Source organism: Caretta caretta, chromosome 2, assembly GCF_965140235.1.
Source record: "Caretta caretta isolate rCarCar2 chromosome 2, rCarCar1.hap1, whole genome shotgun sequence".
In the NCBI taxonomy this organism is placed as follows: domain Eukaryota; kingdom Metazoa; phylum Chordata; order Testudines; family Cheloniidae; genus Caretta; species Caretta caretta.
This window is the reverse complement of record NC_134207.1, coordinates 248,325,978-248,352,467: the sequence shown is the minus strand read 5'-3', so window position 1 is coordinate 248,352,467 and position 26,490 is coordinate 248,325,978. Positions and strand designations below refer to the sequence as shown.

Sequence of the window (26,490 nt, the reverse complement as noted above, 5' to 3'; positions counted from 1 at the left end):
GCCGAACTAGAGACAAATGCTTCTGGAAATCAGATCTCTAGTGATTTGGGGTGCCTCAATTCTTGGTAGCCCAAACCGAGACACCTTAGTTTATTTAGAATTTAGGTTTAAGTGACGTGACCAGGGTTATAGTGTGTTAGTGTCAGAAAGTCAGGATTAGAACTGAAGTATTCTTGAAGTATCCCAGTTCTGTACTTAGACCATGGATGTGACTTTTTTGCCATATGGTTAGGCATCAGCCTTCTGAACCGAAGATATTACATTTTTTTAATAAATTCAATGCCAAGTTTCAGTACACGCAGCAATAATTTTATCATCACAGTTTTAACATGCATAACTTGATTATTCTAATGCATTACTGTCTAGCTTATTACTCTTTAACTACCAGGTGTAGTCACTGTAATTTTCACCATTACATTACAAAAAGTTCAAGACATTGTGAATGGCAATTCCTTTGTGACGTCTAGGTTTGGTCAAATTCACTCTTAACATACTATATTATTCTACAACTCAGGCATAGCTGTCTTGTCAGTTCGTTTCAGTACAAATGTGCACATTGTATTAGTGAATACAATTATACATATATGGTATATAGCTTGAACAAACTAATGTTGACTTGTGTAAGTTATTGAGTTAAGTCAGAGTGAAACTGGAAAGAGACCCACCACTACATTGTACTTTAAAAATGTAAAATGGAGTCTAACAATGCTGATTTGGTTAGGGATATTGCTTGCATGTAATGCAAACAGACTAAACTATTTTCAAGATCAATGGAAGAGCCTATATGCATCTTGTTTTTTTGCAGTTGTGCTATGTAATCCAGCATAACAAATGCTTGTGTTATCAGATAATGTTCTTCTTCTATGTCATGTCTCCTCTGCTATGCTTGAAATACTTAGATAGGCCTTAGCTAATCATGTTCATATAAGATTCCTAGTGACTGATATAACAAATTTTAATTAATAGATATTATGAGACATTTCTGAAATGACAATGTCAGCAAAGAAGGCTATGGGCAGGCTCAAATATGCAGTAGAGCATAACAAATGGAGGCTAGTAAATAGGCAGCCATGATGAATAACATTTCCATCATTTAAAAGGAATTCTCAACCACATTACTGATCAACTTTGTCTCACTCCCAATCCCCAAGCGCACATTACGTTATTCGTACGATCTTAAACATGAAAATAAAATGCCTGTTTTCACTGATTTCCTTCTCCAATTCGCTCACACAGTTCCTCATACTGCTACTTGTAATAGAGTAGAAGCCAACATGAGACTTTTGGCATACATCTCCCTTGTTTTATTAAGCAAATCCAGGATCTGGTGGATCAAGAATGGGAGCAGATCCAAGACACACAGTCCCCTTCAGGAATACGTCTTGTCAGCCCTATGCAGTCCAAACCAGGGCATCTCTAACTGAGTATCTCTGCTAAGCAATTATGGGGGAAAAAATCACCCGAGGAGAAAAGGGGATTCAAGTAGCCTGTTTCCAAGACATTTAGAACTTTTTAGGTTAAAGCTAACAACATCTGCATACCGGCTATTTCTAAGAAAAAAACATGAAGATCTTCAAGGTTCATTACAGGAAGGATAAATTTTGAGATTAAGAAATAGAGGCAATGAGATAGGGGTTTTATTTCCATCAAGTTCCTAGATTAAGTGAATGTGCGTAAGTCACTTAACATATCTGTACCTCAGGTTCCCTGTGTATAAAAGGGGGACAGAACAAATCTACCTCAAGATGTAAATGAATGAAGCCTTAACATTCAGTATTTGTGAAGTATTTTGAGATTCTTGGATTTAAAAGATTGTGTGTGCAAAAGTACAGAGTTCCCTCCCTTTTAGAAACATGTACAATAGATCAGAACACGTGGCTTATGACCTGCATTTATTGACTTCAGTGGAAGTCTTTTTGTGGTTAAAGTTAAGCACTCAAGTGTCAGTAGTGTCAGGCCAGATGCAATCTGCTGCAGGCAGCTCATCAAGTGGCATTACAAAATCATCTTGACCACCGTTTTGCACATGAAATTATTTTTTTGCAGCCTTCAGCTATGATATTATGCCTTGAGTTTCTGGTTAAAGCAGCAATTAATCTAGTACTAATTGCCTTTTTCTAAATTATACAGGCATTTTACAAGAGGAATCGCTTTTTCTTATTCTTCTTGGAAGGAACATCTATAATTATCGATCACAGCTTAGAAAAGTATATTGAAGAAGTTGCAGTGTTAACAGGAAACCCTGTGTACAGCAAATCTGTAGTCAGTCATTTTAATTCATGCTTCAGATGCTAATCTGTGGAATTTGTGTGATAATGTCTTTACTGTAAAGAATGACTGTTTGAATAGAATGTGAAAGATACTAAAGTTTCAGAGTTCAGGAAGTATTACCTTGCTATTTACGGATTTTACACAAGCATTTATAAATTCAATAACATTCACTGTAACAAGATGATTGCTACATAATTGCAGAACAAGGTTCTAAAAATAAAAAATACTTTGCATTTATTATTTATTTTATTTGTTCATAAAATCTCTTCGGTAACCTATCCAAGGTACATAATATGAAAATGGACCCTTAACAGTTCAAAATGGATTTTAGCATAGAATTCTAAAGCTAGAAAGGACAGACCTCCTATTATGCATTAAGGTTCAAACATTTGATAGAATGCCTCCATTCAGCAGCATCAGATTTGAGGGAGGCACTGTCTGGGCCAGCAGGGAAAAGAAAACCCTTTAGCCTCCATAAGGTATGCCTTCCCTCTTTTTCCTCCCCTCCTTGTGGTTCCTCAGACCTCTTGGTTGAGGAGGAGAGATGTGGAGCTGCTTGTTTAACTGGATGGATAGAAGGGTGCAGCAGAAGCCCCACTGACTCCCATGTACCCAAGAGAAGGGTTTATAAATCCTTTCTGTTACCCATGGTGCCACGTCCTTGGGATTAGAGGAGGACCCTATTTCTGGACCCTTGCTGTGTGCCTTTTTGGTCTGTGAAAGAGTTTTTCCCTTATTGCTTGATTAGCCTGGATGGGGATTTTTGTCTTCTACACAGCCTAGGGACCTGGTGGGTAGGTTAAGTGATAATGTGTTCACATCTCAGTTTGGCAGTCTAGTGCAGGTACTTGTCAATAAGGGGTCTGGTTCCCTGAAAAATCAAAACTGGAATCAGGATTAGGGGAAGGTATTCACTGATGGCCAATAGGTTTCAGCAATGTCTGGTACAGAAAAGGGTCAGCCCCATGGTTCTAGACCTTTGCACAAGAAAAAGGTCCCAGCATCAATTCTAGGACCAGGTTAAAAGGGAAACAGTGCTGATGGTGGCCTTCCCCAAGGTGATATGGATTACAAAAGGAAGGTTGACCTGGACTGCATAAATTATTGCTGGATAATTCCCAGGCGTGTTAACAGAGTTGTGGCTTAGCTAAACACAATCCTAGTATCTTATCTTTCTTTCTGAAATAATCCACAAAACTGCACTTGAAAAATCAGGTTAAATTTTCCCTAACAGGCTTTATATTTTAAGCTTTGCAGAATATCTTTTACTTAACACAATTACAAAGTTTCACAATATTAAATCAGATGCCTTAACAAGGTTATACACTGAAAAACAGCTTTAGAAATCTGGATGTTAGAAGGGCATTTGAACTGACCATTTAGGGTGACACACCCACTCTCCAGAGTTCCCACTTTTGGACAAAGTCATGACACTGTGGCACATACATTGGAATGTGCTGCAATTATGTCTTTACCCATCATATCACAATGTGTCACAAACCTGGGATAGGTGGCCACTACCTACCCACAATTATGAGTAAATATAAAGGTCTGGCAGTTTTGTTGGAAATTATACACTCCATTTCCAGGCACAGGCACAACAGAGCGGGTAGCATATTTCCAGGGGATTACAGACCTTCTCTAATCATTAAGAAAAAAGCCATTCAGCCAAATACCACCAGAAGCCTGCTGTAATTCTCCAGAAAGACACTGGTTGTTGAGTTCTAAAGCATGATTTTCTCACTCTTACAATTCAATTAAAATTCCCTCTTTTTAATTCATTCACTGCTTTATTATGGGATTTTACAAGGGTTTCCACACAGATTTTGCATGTTAGCCTGCTTGATTTTAAACTAAAATTATATTATGAACTTGATCATATTGTTCTTTCCCTCCAAAACTAGTTAGGGTGCCACACATTCTGCATGTCCTATTTGGTACAAAGATGAATACAAAATGAATAATGTGAATGCTAACTATACAGACGTAATCTTTCTTGAATATAATTTTCATTTTTTTTAGTTTGAATGTGTTGTTCTATAGACTGTCTTTTTTAATTTGTGTAACACAATACCTTCGAATAGCCACAGTGAGAGCTTCTGGTGAACTGGCACAAGGACAAATGACCTCCTGTCTTAGGCCTTTACTTTGGAAGACATTGAGAAATGCATCACAGGAAGAAATAGACCCTGGAGTAAAAAATCAGAGAAGAAAAATAATCTGACTTCTGAGACAATGCCATTCACATACAAAACATTTTGATGCATGTACATAGGTTTTCAGGACAAAAGGATCTAGATGACATCTGGAAAACATCATATCTGGTAAAGCTCAACTATATATGGTATATTAAAGATTAGCTTTCAGGCATAAATAGTTTTATTGCTTGTGGGTAGAAGAGCCACTACAGATGGATCTAAGATGTGAAGTACACATACAATATGTTTAACAAAAGGCACATTAAGGAAAGATTTACTGAGGAACTCAAAGCAAGTTACAATAGATGAGCAGAAGATCTATATCACTGTATCTTAAAAATTACATGGAGAAAGTTCTGATTAATACTAAGTGATCCAGATGCAGTTGTCTAGAATAGCGCATATATCCCCCCCTCCCGCCAATTCTCTGTTACTCAGAAGCAAACCTTCTGCTTCTTTCTACTGCTTAAAGATAATTTATTACAGTCTTTATATATGGCTGTCATGTTAAACAAAACTGGATTTACTGCGACTTACGTTATGCGGAATATCAAGTTTGCTTCAGGATTAGCTAAGGAAAAATATATTTTAAAAAAATCCAAAATTAATTACTGTTTCCACAAATGTTGTGTAGTTTGCAGTAGATAAACCTTATACTTTTGTTAAACATGTTTTGCTAATGTGACTGAAGACTGAAACTTAAAACATAAGACAGGAAATAAGTATCATATTCTTTGTTTTATTATACAAGCATGACTTACAAGGATTTGCGCCATCGGCCACTATTAGCATACGCAATGAGGAAAGGTTGATATCTCTTTGATCTCGATGTGCCACTAATGCCCAGTGCATGTCCCTGGATTTTACACAAGCGACTTTTGCTAAAATGAAAATGAAAAATTACTAATGCGCTGAGTAGAAATTATTTTAAGATGTGGGAATGAGTAAATTTTACAGCTAAATAGCCTCAATAGCAACAACTTGCTTTTCTGAGTTTGACTTTTCAAAAAAAACCTTTATGCACTTCCGCTCCTTACCTTTGTACTGGCAGACTTTCTGTATCCATGATAGCGGATTCACTTTCATTAAGGAATACGGGATACTTATAACGTGCATCATGTTCATGACGCTCTGAAATCAAAATAAAGTAAACAAGGGATTTGTCCCCAAACAGCATAAAATTAGTAATGGAACAAGCTTATATCATGTCAGTTTGTGAATCAAGTTGATAAGTACATAATTAGGAATTCTGGTTTAAACCAATAACAGATGCTAAAAAAAAAATCAATAAAAAAATCAATGATGAAAATTGTAATGTTACTTTAAAAAAGGATGTTCGCTTGTTTCCACTCTCTTTCACTTCGTTTACACAACAGCAACATGGAAAGTGGCACAAGAGCATGCTTTAACTCCCAAAGGTTGAGTGACTCATGACTGCATCTTTGCTTTCAGAAATGAATTTAAGGCCCAATTCTGCTAACCCTTGTTTCACAGGAATGACCCTTACTCAAAGAGATATGCAACAATTTAAACACCTAGAAAAACCTGTCTGTACCTGGAGTGAAAAGCTACCATAGCAGCAAAAAAGTTCATTTAGTTGTGCATAAAAGTAGGAAGGGGAATCAATGATAATACATGAAATAAGCAAAATCATGCTTACTCTAAAACAAAATAAATTCAGGGCCTTTTGGCCCTCTTATGGCTAGACCAATACCAGAATACCCTTGGTGAGGTTCTAAAAAGTTGTAAAGTATATAAATAAGAAATTCAGTGAAGCCAATGGCAGCAAGTTGATCTCTGATGGTTTTAAATGTTTGTTTTCTTTAGTTATTTGGCACACAATATCGCTACATTAAAAGTAGGGGTTAAATATGGTACATATTTTGGGAAAACCAGGTCTAGGATCCCAAGATCTGAGCATATGTAAATCTCCCAATGGGATTACTCATGTAAGTGTTTGCATGACTGGATCCAAAGATGATATTTCCCCTTTCAGTCTTGTGCAACTGTTAACACAGGAAAAGCCTTCATAGATAAGTCAGGCAACAAGGTAAGGCCATATGAAGAGCAAAAAAAGGCTGTGAGAAAATTTTGGTGGGTGCTTACTTTCAGGCTGTGTAATAAAAAAGTTAACTATATTAGATTAACTACTTGTGGACATAAAACCTGGAATCCCATTCTGTCTCAAAAAGAAAAGGAGTACTTGTGGCACCTTAGAGACTAACCAATTTATTTGAGCATAAGCTTTCGTGAGCTACAGCTCACTTCATCGGACGCATCTCACTGTAGCTCACGAAAGCTCATGCTCAAATAAATTGGTTAGTCTCTAAGGTGCCACAAGTACTCCTTTTCTTTTTGCGAATACAGACTAACACGGCTGTTACTCTGAATTCTGTCTCAAAGCATAGCTATAATTGCCCTTTGACATTCATGGAAACAGAGCAACAGGTGGCAGGAAAGGTAAGCTGGGTTCCCCTGGAATCATAAAACATAAGTTCTTTCAGTTTGAAATGTTCAGATATGGTCTTTTCAAAGATAGCCACTCTCTCTGCTACGATCAGTTGAACAGGATTTCCCCAAGCTTCAGCTGCAACATCGTTTTCAAGTGACTGTTGGAGGCTGTCTTTAATAATTAAAAAAAAACGTTGGCCTCCACACCAGTGAACTTTCATGTTCTTGCTCTGAAAGATATTCAAGAGGCAAACAGAGAGCTTGTCCAACCTAGTGCAGCAGAATTGTCTCAGGATCAGTAATACAAGAACACAAGTTTGGCCACTCTGGATCAGACCAATGGTTCATCTAGCCCAGTATCCTGTCTTCCCACAGTAGCCAATGCCAGGTGCTTCAGAGGGAAAGAACAAAACAGGGCTATTATTGAGCAATCCATCCCTTGTCGTCCATTCCCAGCTTCTGGCAGTCAGAGGGCAACCCCATGCTCTGGGTGTCCTGACCAACTGTCTAATCGCACAAACCCAAACACCCTTGCCTCACTCCTTCCCCTGAGGCAACGCCCCTTCTCACTCCATCCCCCTCTCCCATCACTCGCTTTACCCTACCCTCACTCACTTTCCCCGGCAGGGGGTTGGGGTATGGGAGGGGGCTCTGGGCAGAGCCTGGGACAGAGGGTTGGGGTGTAGGAGGGGATGCGGGCTCTGGGAGGGAGTTTGGGTGTGGGAGGGGACTCAGGCCTGGGACAGGAGGTTAGGGTACGGGACAGGGGAGGGGCTGGGAGTTGTGGCGTTTGTGTGTGTGTGGGGGGGGCGTTGGGTGTTGGCTCCAGCCAAGTAGTGCTTACCTCAGGTGACTCCCAGAAGTGACAGGCATGTCCCTGCAGCTCCTAGGCTCAGGGCAGCCAGGCAGCTCTGCACACTGCCCCTGCCTGCCCACAGCTCCCATTGGCCACAGCTCCTGGCCAATGGGAGCTGAAGAGCTGGTGCTCACAGTGGGGGCAGCATGCGGAGCCTCCAATTGCCCCTGAGACTTCATAACATCCTGTGGCAACTGGTTCCACAGGTTGACTGTGCATTGTGTGAAGTAGTACATCTTTTTGTTTACTGTAAGCCTGCTGCCTATTAATTTCATTGTGTGACCCCTGGTTCTTGTGTTATGGGAAGGGGGTTAAAAAAAACTTCCTTATTCACTTTCTCCACACCAGTCATGATTTTATAGACCTCTATCATATCCTCCCATTCATTGTCTCTTTTCCAAGATGAACAGTCCTAGTCTTTTTAATCTGAGCTCACATGGAAGTTGTTCCATACCCCAGTCATTTTTGTTGCCCTTCTCCACACTTTTTCCAATTCTAATATATATTTTTGAAACGTGGGTGACCAGAATACATGCAGAATTCATGGTGTGGGTGTATCACAGATTTATATAGTGCCATCATGATATTTTCTGTCTTATTATCTCTCTCTTTCCTAATAGTTCCTAACATTATGAGTGGGTGTTTTCAGAGAACTAACCACAACTAACCACATGATCTCTTTCTTGAGTGGTAACAGCTAATTTAGACCCCATCATTTTGTATATGTACTTGGGATTTCCAGTGTGTTTTCCAATGTGCATTACTTTGCATTTATCAACAGTTAATTTCATCTACTTGTTGCACAGTTTTGTGAGATCCCTTCGTAACTCTTCTCAGTCTGCTTTGGCTTAACTATTTTAAGTAATTTTGTATCGTCTGCAAACTTTGCCACCTCACTGTTTACCCTTTTTCCAGATCATCTATGAATATGTTGAATAGTACTGGTCCCAGCACAGATCCCTGGGGGACACCGCAAGAGGAGGTAGTTTTGAATGATGAGGAACTTTGTCAGTGGTAATATAACAACTCCAGCTGATGAGGATCTTACTGAAGCAATAGAGGCCTGTTGTTCTTGATTCAATGCCTTCGAAGACTGAAGGCCTCAGAACCATACAGCAATGAATACAGCATCCCCTCCTGCACCCCAACCCTCTGTGCTTGCTAGATAAAGGTGTAGCTAACTAGCCAAGAATCATCAGCTCTAAATTGTAATTGTCTGGTTTTATGACAAACAAGATCGAGTTAGAAGAAATCTTATGACATCCCAACATCTGATGACAAAAGCTTATTAGACAAGCTCTTTTTCAAATATTCACATAAAGGAAAAAGTTACTTACTGTAAGAATCCCATGCCATAAGCCAACATCCTTCTTGAAATCTAGTACATTCACAATTGTTTCAGCTATCAAATAAAAACAAAATATGGCTTATTTTTCTGAGCACTGCATAAACCCAAAGCAAAACCTCTTACAGGAAGGAAATACAGTAAATTTTGGTATAACATGACTGATGACTTCAAGCATAACTTTCAGAGTAACTCTCCATAGTAGGATTAGTCTTGGCAAGGCATTTTCTCTTTGTTACATCTCAAAGACATGCAAAAATGCAATGAATCCATAATTTCTGTTTTTAATCTAGAAATATTGAATACAGCCCTATATAAAATAAGACCCCAGTCAGGCAGGGATGAAACAAGAGGAATGTGTTTAATACCTTCTGTATATCCACATGCTTGTGTAAGAGCTTGACAGTGGGTCAGCAGTGCAATTCTTGTCACCGTCACCCCAAGCACGCTTCCATCTTTACACGTCTTGTACTACAAAAGATTTGTTATTGAAGATTGAATATAGTGTATGCAACGGTAGCACTGCTCTTATTGTTTGGCAGTTAGAGTCAGAGCATTTAACATGGAGAAACAAAGGCCAGTTGATGAACTTCGTTACTATAGTTTAGCTTTCACAGGTAGGGAGAGCTCTAATGAAGGCGAAACAGTTTTTATAAAGCCCCATTTCTTTTCCTGGAGAAGGTGTCTGTTTAGGCAGAAACTTGTCATGTTTGGTATCAGGAACTCTTCAGCTGTTTGCATTCAGGGAGGGTGGGAGAATTACATTTGATATTAATTCTAAACTTGCTTTTGAGTCACACTAGCAACACCAGCAGCAGAAGTCTGAGTAACCTAAGTAAGACATCACTGAGTAATATGTTGGCTAGATTTAAAAATGTGAGAAGTTACTTCTCACTGGTTATCTGTTAAATTATTCAGGCAGCCCTCCCGAACAAGACCGGCAAAGGGGTGGCTGCTGCAACCATGTGTGTGAGGGTATTGATACTAACAGAAATACACGAACTGTATTAAATCTAAGAAGAAAAAATAATGAGAGAATCACGGTGCTGAGTTTGGAGCCCTCACAATTTTTGGTACTTTCTGCAGTAGGCTGCAAATTCTAAGTCATCATTTAAACAAAATCAGTATCTTCTTCCATGATGAAGATAGCCAGCAACATTCAATACATATGCATAGCTGCCATGTTCACCCACTCCTTTAGAAAACTAACGTTATCAAACAGCAGCATATAGATGGGAAATCCCAACCACTTTGAACTGAGGAGGGCATTAGCTTGACTTGTGATTATTTAAATGCTAACATTATTTAATTCATTTGCTCCTTTCAAAAGAGGAAAAAAGAAGGAGAAAAACCTACACCCAAAAAAGTTAAATGCAGCTAGCTATGCTAATTTTCCCTTCCTGAAGCGGACCTTTCTGGAGGGAATTTAACCACACACACTGACTGGCGAGAGGCAAGATTTTTAAGAAAGGATGATGAGCAAGCAGCTTCTCTTCCTTAGGCGGATAGTCAAGTCCACAAATACTAGGGAGAAAACTTTTTTCGGTGATGCTAGTTGGTGATCCCTCGTCTGAACAGATCAGTGAGAAGCCTGTATGGTGAGTAAGAGCTATGGCAAAACAGGAAAAGTTCTATAGAATATTGTGGCAGCAAGTTAAATTGAGTAGGAGGAGCCATGTGGGCAAAGAAAAAAAAAAGGGGGGGAGGTTGCCTGGTGATAGGAAAAGAACTTCAGATGACGCTAAGGGGGAAAAAGAAGATAACTGTTTCTAAGGCACTGAGGAGATGGTCCACCATACACTTTGCTAGTCATTTCCACATCTCAACAGATGCAGCTGGAGAAAGTCTGGACTTCTCTTCAGCACAGACAGAGCCTAGTTTTAAGGACAGGATAGGACAGAACTCCCTTGAATACATGGGCCTTGTGGGAGTCAATATACATAAGATCTCAGTGAGAGCAAGTTAACATGGTTTATGCCATTTAATAAGTTGTGGACTTCCAGCTCCCACCCCTTCGAAGTCTTTGGTGTCATCAGTTCATTGTGTGTTAGGAGAAGTGACATTAAGAATTATATTGCATTCCCTTATTTTTTATAGCTTTGTGACTTTCTTGATAAAAAAAACTGACTGTAAAAAAATAAACTTATCTTTAATCAAAGTTGTAAAAAAAGCAAACAAACAAAAAAATCAAAGTCTAGAAGTGCAAAAGTTTGGGTGTCCACACTGCTGCAGCTTACTTATTTGTGAAGCATCCAGCACTGTAATATCTGAAATCCCAATACAGCAAAGCAGTTAAGCACATGCATGCTCTAAGCTGACTACTTAGAGCACTGCTGAATCAGGGCCTCAAGTGCTGTAGAAACCTTTAAGTAAAAAAGACTCCAGAAATGCAAAGTTAACTGTGCAAATTTAACATTGCATTAACTTTCATATAATATTCAGTTCCTATTTATACTGAAATTACTTATCAGCCAGTAAACAGGAGGCTCACTGTTTATAGAAGCAGTGACAACATAGTTATGTTTATCTTAATGCTATTCAGAAGTGTCATATGCAATGGATCATAGGGAAAATTTATCTTTATAAACTCACCTCTATGTAAGCTGTGTCATTGTTTGCATCCTTGATATGTGGGAACCAGTCACGAGGAGGTTTAGAAAGATGTTTAGATTCTGTGACAAACCATAGCAGCTTTGGCCATCCTAAGAAACAGACAAAGAGCTTTTGCTGAGTTTCTGCTGGATAAATAGTACAAGAGAATGAAATGCTTCTGCACACAAGTTTATTTCAAATGTGTTCTATGCTTGTATGTTGTGGTTGGCTGAATATTGCTTATTCTACTCATGTGAGTATCCACACTGGAATAGACAAAGCAGGATTATTAATTATCATACTTTCTGTACATAGACATTAGGACATACTATGTTGAGGCTAGTTTCTAAACCTCAGAAGTACTAATGGTGTATATGTGACACGTTCGTAAGTGCTATTTAGTAACACATGTGGAATCTTTGTACAAGAAGTAGGTTTAATGAGGATGAGTTTACCTTTGAACTGTGGTATCTCCCCTGTAGGGCTTTTAGGCAGTCCTTTATGGCATGCATCACTAGTCAAGGCCACAGTAACACCACAGCTTCCAAGTAAGAAACCGATTTGTTGGCTTCCTGCATCCTAATTGATCACAAAAATAAGAAAAGCAACAAGTGAAATTTACTAGAATTGACTGCATGCAACATGCTTTTTTTGTAGTTTGTTTTACAAGGTACGCAATGTCTTAGGAAAAAAATAATTAATTAAGTTGGATAGAGGGAAGACTAACAAAATATAATTGCCTAACTTGTAAACTGAAAAAGGAGTTCTATAATTTGGATATATTCATCCTCACAACCATATATATCCATTCAAAGGACTAAAGCCATCATATGGCTTCGTCTTTTACATCTCTACACAAGATGCCTCGTCTATGAAATAAGAAATGGTTAACTTACTGTAAATGTGGCTCTTCGAAGAATGATGTAGATGTGTATTCCACTTAGGTGTGTGTGAACCCAGTGACTGGAGCCAAGATTTTGCTTAGCAGTACCCATAGAGGGGCAGAGCTTGCGCCTTGTGACTGTGGCCCCTGCCCTGGCTATATAAGGCAACACCGTCCTGACCCCCCTTGGTTCCTTGACACCGAAAGCCCATGAGAGGAGATTCTGATGCAGAGGGGACAGAGGGTGGATCATGGAATACACATCTGCATCACATCTCAAAGAACCATAGTTACAGTAAGTAACTGTTTGTCGTCTTTGAATAAATGCAGATGTGTATTCCACATAGGTGACTCACAAACAGTACCCCGTCTGGGAGGACTCAGAGTCTATAGAAATATAGATTGCTGAGCTGCCCTACTGAGGCCTGTGTTCGCTTTGGAAGATACGGTAATAGCAGAATGGTCCATAAGCGTATGGCTGACCTGTAAATGTCTAATATGGAAATGTCACTGAGTAACGCTATCAATGTCACTTGTGCTCTCAGCGAATGAGCTCATATCTGCTGAGGAGGTGTAGTCGAAGCGATTTCATATGCAGTCTTAAGACGGGATCTAGAGATAGTCTGTGCAGAGACCGCTTGTTCCTTCATGAAGTCTGCAGTATTACCTTGTCCTTGGAGAACTGTGTGTAGAGGAGGCCCTGCCATCTGTGCGTGCAGCTCACACACCCTCCTTGCAGAGGTAATGGCTAAAACTGCCAAAACTGTGTGTAGGTCCCACAAGGGGGCTGGTTCTTGGACCAGAGAATGTAAGCAGTGGAGTCCTTTCAGAAATCTTGCCACCATGGCATTGGAAAAAACTGATTTTACCTGACTAGGAGGATGGAATGCCAATATTGCTGCCAGATGTCTGAAGATGTAACAGGTACTCCAAGATGTCCTGGACAGAAGTCCATGTCATCTGGGTCATGTGGGACAAGGGCCACACTGAAAACCTCTTTCACTTCGGTAAGTAGGCTGGCCTAGTGGAGGACTTCCTACTGTTGAATAGGGCTTATTGGACAGCTGCTGAACGGTGCTCTTCCTCTTCATTCAGCCATGCAACAGCTATAAGGCTGTGCAAGGAGCTGAGCACAGGGTGAAGGGTTTGGCCATGGTTCTGAACGAGCAAGATGGGGTGGAGAGGAAGTGGTACGTGTAAACAGACAGTGCAAGAAGATCCGAGAACCAGCACAGTCTCAGCCACCCTGGAGCAACGAGGATGACCTTGGCCTGATCCACTTGAGTTTGAGGATGACCTGGGGAATGATCGTAACAGGAGGAAAGGCATACATAAGTGCTGACTGCCAGCTGCAGTGGAAAGCATCACAAGAGGGAGCCTGAGAGCAGTACAGGCGACACTTTCTGTTTTCTAGTGTGGCAAACAGGTCAATTGTGGGAAAGCCCAATGTTGCGAAGACGACCTGCAGGACACTCATCTTTAGAGATCACTCATAGCTAAGGGAGAAAATCCTACTGAGATAGTCTGTGAGACCATTCTGCACGCACAGCAAGTGGACTGCTGCCAGAGTGACATCCTCTTCGATACAGAATTGTCACAGGTTGATCGCCTCCAGGCAGAGTAACCTGGAGTATGCACGCCCTTGTTAGTTCACACAGTACATTGCGGTGGTATTATTGGTAAGTATGTGAACCACTGAAAGTCTGATATGGTCCCAGAAAGCTCGGCATGCATTGTGGATGGCTTGAAGTTCCAGCATGCTGATATGGAGAGAGGCTCTCTGTTCCGACCACACACCCTGCACCTTCAGCGGGTCCAGATGCACCCCCACCAACCCAGAAGGGAAGCATTGGTAACCATTGACTTGATTGGAGAGGGCTGAGTGAAAGGGAATCCCTGGCACACGTTGCATGGGGACTCTCACCAGAGCAAGGAGTCTAGGACTAGTGAAGGAAGGCAAACCAATCTGTCCAGAGAATGTAGGACAGGGCAGGGCAGGCCAGTGGACCATCCTGAGCCACATCTGGAGGGGGTAATGGCACAGTCTCACAAACTGAGCCACCTGCACACAAGCAGACCTGTCCCAATAGGCTCGGATGCACCCAGACTATCATGGAGGGCTGAGACTGCAGACTGAGGCAGAGCTGTTGAATTGCCTGGAAGCGATCAGTCATCAGGAATGCTCTCAACCCTGTGGAATCTAATAGGGCCCCAATGAACTTGATTTTTTGAGTGGAAGCCAAGATAGACTTTCCGGTGTTTTAAATGAGTCCTAGACGGTCAAGTAAATGCAGTGTGGTGTTGACATGTGCAAGAAACTCTCTGGAGCCTCCCTCAGCATCCAGTCATCGAGGTATGAGAAGACGTGGATTCCCTCCCTCCTGAGATATGCCATCAACATATCCATGCTTTTGGTGAAAACTTGAGAGGTGGAATGGGGCCAAATGGGCGAACCATGTACTGAAAATGGTATTCTCCCACAACAAAATGAAGAAACTTCATGTGGCTCAGTAGAATCACCACATGAAAATAGGTATCCAGAGCAGAAAACTAGTCATCCTGAGACAGGAGGGGAGGATAGCCCATAAAGTGACTATGCGGAACCTCGTGTATTTGATACATGTGTTGAGGCCATGAAGGTCAAATATGGGTCTCATCCCATCCTGGGGGTTTGGTACCAGGAAGTACTGGGAATAGAAATCGTGGCCCCCAGAGTCCCAGTGAGACTCCTTCTACTGTTCCCAACACCAGCAGAGAGCTGACCTGCTCGATGAGCTGTGTCTCATGAGAGGGGTCCCTGAAGAGGGATTGGGAGAGGGGATGGGGAGCGTGCATGGAAAGGAACTGGACTGCTTAGCCTGATTTGACAGTGTCTAGGACCCAGCTGTTGAAGATAATTGAGCCTCAAGCATTCTAAAAACAGGCCAGCCTGTCCCCAGAGGGATGGGAGAGGGAGAGGGAAGGGCAGAGCAACAACTGGAACAGTGCTCTGGACCAAGGAGTCAAAATGAGCACTTAGGAGGCACTCGGGGAGGATGCGCGGACTGGCTGAGCCCTGAGCCCAACGGCTTCCTATTGTGAGATCTATCCCTCTTTCTGGGGTAGTCATGCTGCTTTGGGGAGGTGGTGGGAGGGACAGAATTACACAAAAGAGTGCTGCGGGGAATACTGCTGCTGCTGAGCTCCATAGTGGCATCTCTGCATGGACAGCATGGACACTTCCAAGGACCTTAAGGTAATCCTGGAATCCTTAAAGGAGAGTGAAGTGTCAGTCTTCCAAGAACAAGGTCCAGCCATCAAAGGGAAAGTCCTCAATGGGTGGCTGGAAATCTGATGCAATCCTGCAGCTTTGTAGCCCTCTTCATAATAACTGCACAGGCCATTACCCTGGCTGAAGTGTCCATAGCATTGAGGATGGACCATAGGGCATTTTGGCCACTAAGCAGCCTTCTGCAACAAACACCCAAAACTCCTCATGCGAGGCCTCAGGAAACTAGTCCACAAACTTGGACATGGCTGATTAGTTGAGGAAATTATACTTGGACAGCAAAGCTTGTCGATTCAAGGTCCTCATCTGTAAAGATGATGAGGTATAGATCTGTCAGCCCAGAAGGTCCAACCACTGGGACTCTGTCTTTTGGGGTGGACTTGAATCTGTGCTGTTGGGCCCTTTTGCTCACCAATGAATTTGGTGCCGGATGGAAACAGAATCTCTCAAATCCTTTCATCAGAACAAAATAGCACTTCTTCGTTCATTTAGCCCAGGGGTCAGCAACCTTTGGCACGCGGCCCATCAGGGTAATCCGCTGGTGGGCCACGAGGCATTTTGTTTACATTGACCGTCCACAGGCACAGTCCCCAGCAGCTCCCTTTATTCACTAGTTGTGATCATTTTATTTATACTCATTTGACATAATAAAATTACATGAAAAATTAGAATTGGACCTAAGCTGCAAAATTCAGAACTGATCTTCTCTTCTGTCTAAACTTTTGCTTTGAATTCACTACTATATTAACAGCATCAGGTCTTTGTGTACTTTTTCCCCCTCCCCTCCCTCCCATATTAAGAATATCACTTAATTATAACTAGTGAATAAAGGGAAAAGCAAATAAAGAACAGATACAACCCACTATTTCATTTGTCTGCATTAGCTTGATTCTGTACCTCCAGAGAATGATCTTTTTATACAACATGATTATCTGAACTAGCATATGCTGACATTTGAGTAAATATTGTGGGACAATAAACTGATCCATAATAAACAGAATTACATAACTCATTCATTTCAGACATCCAGACGTTGTCACATTCATTTTTGTTCACTGCAGTTATCAGAAATTTAGTTTAAGCTTGACAAAATTAAAAACATTCTTTTGCAAGAAAATTCTTCAACATTGAGCTCTCTCATTTATTTCTGCTTCTATGAAAATCCAGACAAGGGAAGTGCCCCTTTTAAAAATACAGAGAGATGGCAATAAGAGAATCACGTAGTATCAATTTCTGGGAGAAGTGCTGCTCATTTCACACAGCTCTGTCAGTAACTGCAGCAGCAGAGCTGGTCAAATGGTAAATTTGCTTGGAAAAAGAAGAGAAAAGAAAAAACAAAGCACTTTTGAGGCAGCTGAAACTATTTGTGAACTTGGCCAAATTGAAAAAAAAGTGGGTGAGGGAGGGAAAAGTTAGTTTTGACATTTTCAAAACAAACCAGTTTGGCATTTTGTTTGTTGAAACAAATAGTTTCATTTCATGTCAAAATGACAGTCAAAATGTTTTGTTCGATGCAAATTAAATTTTTTTGATTTTTCATTTTGGTGAGAAATACTGAAAAAAATTCAGTTTCTGTTTGAAACATTGATTTTTGTTTGTTTGTTTGTTTAATAATTTGAGTCTTTGCTTTTGGTGACTGAACTGGAAAAAAAAAATCAACTATTCACTCAGTTCTACTCAGGAGGTGCCAAACAGAGTTTTGTAGAGCTGACAAATTAATTGCATGGATATCCTTGCTGAATCTTGTACAAACATCCCGGAGACCAGTCAGTCATTCTAAGACAGAGGTTACTGTCCTACTGAGCATAAAAGAGAGGCCACTAATTTCCTTCCTTCAGTATCTCCCAATGAATTTGAATGGTGGTCCACAGCTTCATAAAAAAACCCAGCACTAGCAGAGCACAAATCCTCCAATTCATCATAAAGATTGGTTACTGATTTACACAAGTTTATGGATTACAAATCATCGCTTTAGAGACATTCTTGCACTGAAATTTGAAAATCAAAACACTGAGATGAGTCAACATAATCTTATCCCTCATTCTATCTACTTGTCATAAAACCCCTTCCACTTATAGTGGTTTACAAGTAACCACTATAATTTTAGTTGAACTAGTGAATGGGGACAAAACCCAGGCAGACTGCTGGAAGGTATAGTATTTAATTTTGATTTTTTTTAAAGTGTGCCTATATTGCTCTAGGTGTATGAACCAGTTAAAAAAAAGAAAAGAAAAGCTACTGAACTGTGCCTCATTACGACTACCATTCAGAAATTAAACAGCAAGAACGTTCCTTTTGCTCACCTCTCCTCAAAAGCTTGAGCAAAGAGACAAGATTTGTTACATGCCCTGAGAGCCAGCAGAATGGCTTTGATGGGCTAGACAAAGGAATGGAGTGAGTGCCTGAGTAGGGGACCTTTCACTGAAGACACTATGCCAGCAACACCTCTCATTTAAGGCCTCAACTCCAAAAAACACATGCTTAACCAATTTGCTCAATAGGGGTTGTTTGGTAAATTGGGGCCTAAACACTAAGGCACTTCAAATGATCTCAACTACTATAGTACTGAACAAGGAAATTCTCAAGTAGCTAGGTCCCAAGCCTTTTAGGATTTTACAGACCAAAATTAAAACATTGAATTTCACCCAGAAACCAACTAGAACCCAGTACAGATCATAAAGTGCAGATCATATGGCACCACCATAAATGACCCTTGTGAACACACACTACAAGGAAGTAATCTGCCAAATTCTGCTCATAACAAATATAATGCACTGGAAAGCTACAGGAAGAGACTACATTTATTTTAATAGTATTGGGTTCTCTAGACAACATGAAAGGGTATTGAGAAGAGAAACCATGAAGATTTTCTGTCTGATGGTAACATCGAAATTCCTTAACAAATCAAATTGCTCTACTGCCCTGCAAAAGGGTTATGGAAACAAACACTACTTTTGCCAGATGTGACTTGAGTTTTCTCCAGCTATTTACTTAGTTTATGTTAACCTGCTTCATCGGCAGACCAGTGAGCACACACAGTATATTATGTTGAATCTGAGCGGCTGGAAGAAGCCTCAGGATTCCAATGGAGACCACGGATACAGAATGGATACAGTCTGGATTTCAGAGACAGGGAGGGCTTGCTAGCTAATAACACTAGTTTAAACAGAGAAACCTCCACCAGTAACAATTTAGAATGGCAGTAAATACGGGTGTGAGGTAAAGAGAATGGCTTAGGTATCCAAGTATCGGGTCTGAAGTGCTTTGGAGTCACTGCTTTCATTCTTTGAATACACAGTTCAGCCTTTTACCCTGTTGAGGTACATAAAATTAGGTTTTTGCAGATGAGTGTGTGACTGTACTTTTGTGGTCCTAGAGGATCAATCTTTTGGATGAAACAAACCATAAGCCCTGTCTCCTCCGGGAAACTATTAAAGATTCACTAAGGCCTTTCATAAGGAGGCTTTCACCAGCATCTGTAGATAAATGGTCCTCCTCTTGCTGCTTCACTATATTTATAAATTCACACACAGAGGAAGATTATAGATATATAAATAATGTAAAGTATAATTATATACTTGTATATACATATATATTTTATGCCTGCACTGTACATTTTGTATATTATTTGTATATATAATAGACACACATACAGTACATAAAGTACACAACTATATACTTTCATGTCAGTCCTCTGGATGAGAGATCCCACAGGTCCCGTTAGGTTCCGGGAAGTGGGTGGGAGCAAGCCCGCCCATGACTAAAAGCCCCTCCCCCCAGCCACTGAGCTAGGGACTCAAATAAATATGGGGGACAACAAAAGAAAAAAAAACAGGGACAGGTGTGCAGGTCAAAGGATAAAAATTGGGAACCTGAAGGGGACACCAAGCAGAGAATCCCAGACAGCGCCCACTGCTCCTCAAAGCTGTCAAGGGAGCCAACAGATGCGGGCCAGAGGAACTCTGCCCAGCGACATGAACAGAGAGAGTAAGGGAAATAGGCCCCACAGTCACAGAGCACCCCCTCGACCAACATCCTCTCCCTGGTGTTATAGTTGGGCACTTTGGCCATCACTAGGAGGAAACTGACAAGGAGGTCTCATGACTTCGTGGTGCCACGGATGTGGCTGCATCTTGGTACGGTAAATATGTAGTTTGTGAAGTGCCTTGGGATTAACATTTTTATATAAAAATAAACTTCACACTGCTTGTGAAAGCGTTTGTGTATTCATCCAACAAGGAAGGAAGGAAAAAGCAGTCTGCCCAAAATGAAGGGTTGGGCTTTCTGATATACGAGAAACCCATCAACCAGCAGAGGTAAGATTTATTTAAAATAAATCAATACTCTGGGGTGTTGTATTTAAGTAATAGTAACAGCATATAATTTCCAAACTAAACAGATTTTGGCTTCTAGTGCATTGCTTGCTCAAACCCTACATATACTTATCCCAATGAACAATGGCAGATACAGAACATCAGCCAGCGGGTACACTGAGAGTTCATTCTTTCTAGTTCTAACTAGTAGCAAAAGGGAATCAAAGAAAAATCATCAACTTTTGAGAACAATCTCAAAGATCTTAAGAACTAAAAAGGGAGCAGAAACTATTTCCCACACCAGTTTTGAAAGTAAGAAATAACCTGCCGCATTGGTAATGTGTCAGGAATCTACCTGTATTTGCAAACATGTCAAATTTGTAAATCCTGAACAGCTATAAAAGACTAACTGAAAATGGGACAACCATTATTTTTGGAAGTTTACTTTGCTATGGATCATGGGAAGAAACGTGAAATCTGAGCTGTAGGAGGGGAAATAGCATAGTCTGCCATTTCTTACATTTAAAAACCAAAAAAGCAAGACAAAGTCGGGGCATAAGGGACCTGGGCTCAGTGAAGAGCTGCAGAAGAGTGCTCTATATCAGATGCAGATGTGGGGCTTGGAGAGATGAAGGAAGCTGCAGAATTAGTTAGTGTTGGGCTGGGGACACAGAATTAATTAGCATTTATGTTTCTTTGCGAAGAAGCTGGAAGCTTCTGTGTCATCAGGCAACACAATACAAATGTATATATTTCTATGCAAATGTAAAGTCTACTGGGTTTTTGTCTCAAGATGTTGGCCGGTATGTAGATTGCCTACAGATGTTTTCTGCTACTTGACACATTTATCAATGTAACTGGTACTAACTGCAGGTGAGAGGAAACGTGACTCATTTCAGCCTGAAGACATTATTCAGACTTTTTCAGGAACTAGAAAACTGTAGGGGAGGGCTTACTTGTGAGGTTTATAAATCCACCTCCAGATTGAAGGGGTGGATTGAGACCATTTCACTGCCTCTAAAAGTACACCGCTTCTGTGATTACCCTTGATAGGCCAGTCTTCTCTGGAGCTCATAAAAAGTGCTCCTGAAGAACAGCTTTTGCTTCTGGAATGTGTGCTGTGTCACATATATTATTCCGGAAGAAAGTTCAGGCCTCTTCTGCAAGTTCATTTAGCATTAAACTTTCCCAAGTTATAATTATGGGAAAGTGTTATTAACTGAGAAAAAAACAAACAGATTCCCATATGCGTCAGCTATTCATGCAACTACGTGCACCTGGGTACATAAGGTTTATTGCCCAGGGTGAGAGGGTCATGGAAGCTTTATATAAGAGCTTTTTGTTCCTATATTCACAGCATGTCATCAAGGCTAGCCATGAATGTGTAGAGAGGGCAAATTTCACAGAATGAAATTAAAGCAGTTCTCTCACTCCCCGCTCTCTTTACATATGGGTATCAGAAAGTGGAGAGGACCAATTTTATGTCTTCCTTTAAAGGAAGACACGCCCCCACCCCAATCATGTTAATTGACAGATCAGAAAAAAAAAGTTGAAAATACAAAGATATTAAATTACATACACTGCTTTCAGGAGGTGAGGTGCAAGGCAACCAGTACTTTGAAAGTCAGAAATCCTTGATCAAGTAACAGTGCAGTTTTCTACTTCTTGTGAACAAAACCAACCAACCCCAGACAAGTTCAGCGATAGGAAATATTCTATCTACACATAACAAAGTGGTATATACCTATTTACCAATGCTTGAAAAATTACAAATAAGGGCATTTGGCAATAGAGACACTTTTCTGAAGAACAGAATGGATAACACATGAGTAAGGCTATGATTTAGTCACAAGTATTTTTAGTAAAAGTCACGGGCAATAATCAAAAAATCACGGCCAGTGACCTGACTGTGACTTTTACTAAAAATACCCCTAACTAAATCTTAGGTGCTGTGGGAGGATGGTGGGGGGATGGGAGTGCTCTGGTGGTCGCTGCTGCTCCTGGGGGTGAGGGCGGCCCAGGGCCCTGCTGCCACCGCTGCTCTGGGCAGGGGTGCCATAGCTGCTTCCAGACCGCTGCTCCGGGGCAGTGCCCGGGATCAGTTGCTTGGGGCTGCCAGAGCAGCAGCCAGTGTTGCTGACCCCAGGGCTGCCCCAACTGCTCGGGTGGCCTTTGGGTCAGCCGCACCAGCAGCTGCAGCTGCGGAAGTCCTGGAAAGTCACGGAATCCGTTACTTCCGTGACCTCCGTGAAAGACTCGCAGCTTTACATATGAGTAACTCATACAAAAATATACATGTATATTGGTGTTTGCCCTCTACATAGGGATAATTCTTGTCTATGGCACCTACAGACAGTTAGTGGAAGGAAAAATAAGATGAAAATCTTCTAACTAAAACTTGTCTGCTTAGTTCATTGTCATACTAAACTCACAACCCCAGACTATTGCTCCTGCAAGGAGTTTTTGTTGTTTTTTTTACTTCAAGGGATCCTGCATTTCCAGTTTCCTAATCATGGATTCTTCTACTCAAAAGTTTAAAAGGAATATTTTAAAAGAAAGTTTAAAAAAATACAGAATATGTCAGAGTATACTAAGGCTAAATGGCAAGCTAATGGCTGCACGGAATTTCAGTCCATTGCATCCTAGAGGATCATTTGATCGACAGCTGTCCCAAGACACTAAGCCACCTTACAAATGATTCTGGGTATCCTGGAAATACAAGGCAGGATAGAATAAGTGGGAGAGGAGTAGGAAGGGATGGGTATTTGCCTAACATTTATCCACAAAAGATTTCTAGCAAAATTTATTATACCACAATAATCATGCTGTGAAGAACGGAAAATTCTCAGCAAGAACAAATTTGTTGCCAGATAAAACCTAATACTATAAATACTAATTTAATACATACGTGCTGTATAGTATTGTGTGTAGATTAACACAGCTGCCAGACACATCCTACTCACCCATTGTTCACCTACAGTGTAGCTGCTGTTTTTAGTTGGGTCACATCTTCCTTTGAACATGTAGACTACAAAATGCACACTGCCAGTGTTAACTGAAGCACGCACAGAAGAGACCAAATAATGAGGAAGCATAAAAGAACAGCCTAGCCTATTGTATGATGACACATATATGACACATCCTTCAGCTGGTGCCAGAAGCAAAGCCGCTACTGTTTGACCAAGTAGAGGTTTTCCTTCTGGGACTGTTCACAAAGCGTGATTTTTATTTCATTGCTTCCACCCTAGTTCCTGTGCTATACAAACAAAGGTAGAAATATCTGCAGCCATACATGCTGTGAGAATGTGCAGTATCATTTATCAGGTACAGATCATTCAGTCTGATTTTTTAGAGTTATACCCCACCTTCTCAAATACTGTTGTAGTAATTCAATATTTCTGAAGAAACACACACACACACACACACACACACACACACACACACGAGGCTCAGCCAAATTAAAGTAAGGAATTATTTTGACATGGTGTATTTACTTGGACAAATAGATTTTACAGTCTATAGAGAAGAATGTGGCAGTAGACATCTTAAAATAAATCCAATTCAGTAGATTTATGTTTTATTAACACTTAACCATGACTCTTGGCAAGTAAAATACAGGGAGCAACAAAATAGGACTTTTTCCCCCCTGGAAGTTATGTTGATCAAATATGTTTCTTCCTCTACCATGAAAGTAAATTTTACTATGGGAATTTGCTGAAGGCTCTTACAATTTAAATAATCTAGCTGTCCTGTTTATTTTACCACACGTAAAATCTCAATTTCAGGGACCAAAAAGCCAAACAATGCACCAAGTTATACATTTTATGTCACACGACTTAATGTAATCCTAAAAGGTTCCTGTTTGGTATTAAACCAATGCAAATTCACAGATTGTGCTTCCACAGAAGCCATTATAAAAATATATTTTCAAAACTCATAGCCCTTATCCTTTCCTCTCAAGAACAGTTTTACAGATAAAGTGATCCACAAATTTGTTTGTGAAAATAAATAAGTCAGAATAAGGACCAAGTCATCTTTCCTTAAGTCCACTGTAAAAATGATGGAGCAGCCACAAACCTTCATCTTTTTCTACATAATAGTCACACACACACTTAAAAAAACAACAACATTTAGGTTGCAAAGTCAAGCACTCAGAAGTTAGGAAATGACAGAATTAAGGTTGCCTGTGAAATCTTAATTTGGCCCCCTTGTGAATATGCATTATGAGACAGCCTTTATTTACATGTTCACATACTCTTTTTCATAGGACCCTGCCTCATTCAGCGCACAGGATGGACTGTGCTCAGTTAGAGGTATTAATCCAATATTTTGTTTTATCCTCATTGCTCAATGTGTGGCCCTACTCCCAGTTTACTGCACATTATTCAAACCCTGCTCTGCAAACAAAATTATTAATTCCCTCATGGGCTTTTCTATAGCACAGAGCACCACAGCATCTGAGTGCTTCACAAAACCTCTGTGCCATGAGGGGATAGCACTACACCCATTTTACAGAACTTTGGGAATTGAGGCACAGAAAGATTAAAGTCAAAAGTACCTACTAATTTTGGGAGTCCAATATGGGAAGCCTAGGATCTGATTTTTCAGAGAACTTTAGCATTTTATATGTTGAAGATTCTGCTCCCATTGATTTCAGTGGCAACTGTGAGTAGTCACCTGTTCTGCAAATCAGGTCCCAAGGTATCAGGCTGCAATCTGGCATTTTCTGAGTCTTGAATGCTTGACTTTGCAACCGTAATAATGTTCTTTTAATATTGTGAGTTTTTTTAAAATAAGAAATTACACATAAAAAACAAACTGAAAAAAAAAAGAATTTCCATCATGTGCCACCATATTGACACCTACGTAGTTCATAAAGGAGTTGGAACCTTTAGAGACATCATGAAGACCTCTGCCAATTGGGCTAATGGAGTAACTGATAGCAATAGTAGGTTATTATCTTCTATGTGGACCACCATCAATGGGGGATGACAAGCTTTACCAGTGGGTTTCACAGATATTTTCTGATTGCAGAGGAATGGTGATTGACACTCAGGGATCTTGGGGTCCATTCCAGGCTCTGGAGGGAATATGCTCGAGTGGGCACAGACTCTTCTGTCCATTTTCCTGAAGTCTGACTCCTTTTGCCTCATCCTCTTACTTATCCTTTTCCCGACTTTTTCTTACCCCTGGCTCTTCATCCCAGTACCACTCTTGATTCCTTAGGCTTCTCATCCCAGTCTCCTTGCCAGCCAGTTGTACTCTCCTCCAGGCTTGCTGTCCTAGTCCCAAGCTCTCCCACTCCACACCAATGCCGGTTTCTCTCTGTCCTGCTCTCAGTCATAATTTCCCTCCCCACCTGCCAGTAACAATTTCATCAGACTCTTTGTCACAATATAGTCCTTTCCCTCCAGCTTTTCTCCCCTCTGCATTCGTATTAGATGGCTTCCTTCTCCACACTGCATGGGTTCCAGCTGTGAGGGGAAAGGTAATTGACAGCACAGGAGGTACTGGCTCCCTGCTGTCAGTTCCAAGGCCTGGTTCCATCCTGAGAAGTTAGGAACAGCCATTATGGGGCAAGTCCTGTTGGGACCCCCATAGCTCTGGGCTGGAGCATGTTCAGTTACTTTGTGGGGATGGTGCCTCTACAGTCCAGGCAGCATCAGGAGCTGTGAGAGGGTTGAACATGCTCAGCGCAGACAGAATCTTCAGAGATTTTAGCTGTTAATTTTAGCAAGTCTCTACTGAACGTGTGTGCACTGTGATTTTTTTTCAGGGAACATACAGAACTTGGCCGAATTTGGGCAGATTTTTACAGGGATAACTATCACAGACAAAGGCCACCTCCCACTACCCCCCTTCCAAATTTCATGTTTTTGCTCCAAAGCATTGAGGCACTGGAGCATTTCAAAGAAAAGTCTCAAAGATTTTTTTTACAAGTATTTTTCCCTAGCCTCATTCCTGGAAGTGGCTGAATAGTTCTGTTAATGAAGATTACATTCCCTCTTTTGAAAGATCTATTTAGCTTGGTCTGCTTTGTTGTTTCAAGGAACTGGTGAACCTTTCCATATGGACAGCCCTGATGACAGATGGTTTCAACAAAGATACAGCCTGAGCAGTCCTAGCATAAGCTTCCCTACACTACCCACCAATGGTGCCTTGAGTCCCTAGGATGCCGGCACCACCTCAAGCAGGTGAGTCTTTGTGTCCATTCTGTTCTACGCCTTTTTGCTAAGATTGTAATACCTGTGCACTAGGAACATGACAGCCAATTTAATGGAACCAACATCATATGATAAATTCTTAGTGTTAG

The 26,490-nt window shown here is 40.8% G+C and overlaps 1 protein-coding gene across 12 annotated transcripts in view; it reads right to left on the bottom strand.

Moving 5' to 3' along the window:
• DIP2C (disco interacting protein 2 homolog C) overlaps positions 1-26,490 on the bottom strand; it is a 483,413-nt gene that overhangs the window by 100,387 nt on the left and 356,536 nt on the right. For all 12 annotated transcript variants that reach the window (XM_048837652.2, XM_048837656.2, XM_048837651.2 and 9 more), the window contains 7 exons: positions 12,169-12,292; positions 11,714-11,823; positions 9,490-9,592; positions 9,114-9,178; positions 5,507-5,600; positions 5,231-5,350; positions 4,346-4,460 (listed from right to left, as the gene is read on the bottom strand). In XM_048837652.2, coding sequence (XP_048693609.1) covers positions 4,346-4,460; positions 5,231-5,350; positions 5,507-5,600; positions 9,114-9,178; positions 9,490-9,592; positions 11,714-11,823; positions 12,169-12,292 — 731 coding nt within the window. The remainder of the gene's footprint in view (positions 1-4,345; positions 4,461-5,230; positions 5,351-5,506; positions 5,601-9,113; positions 9,179-9,489; positions 9,593-11,713; positions 11,824-12,168; positions 12,293-26,490) is intronic.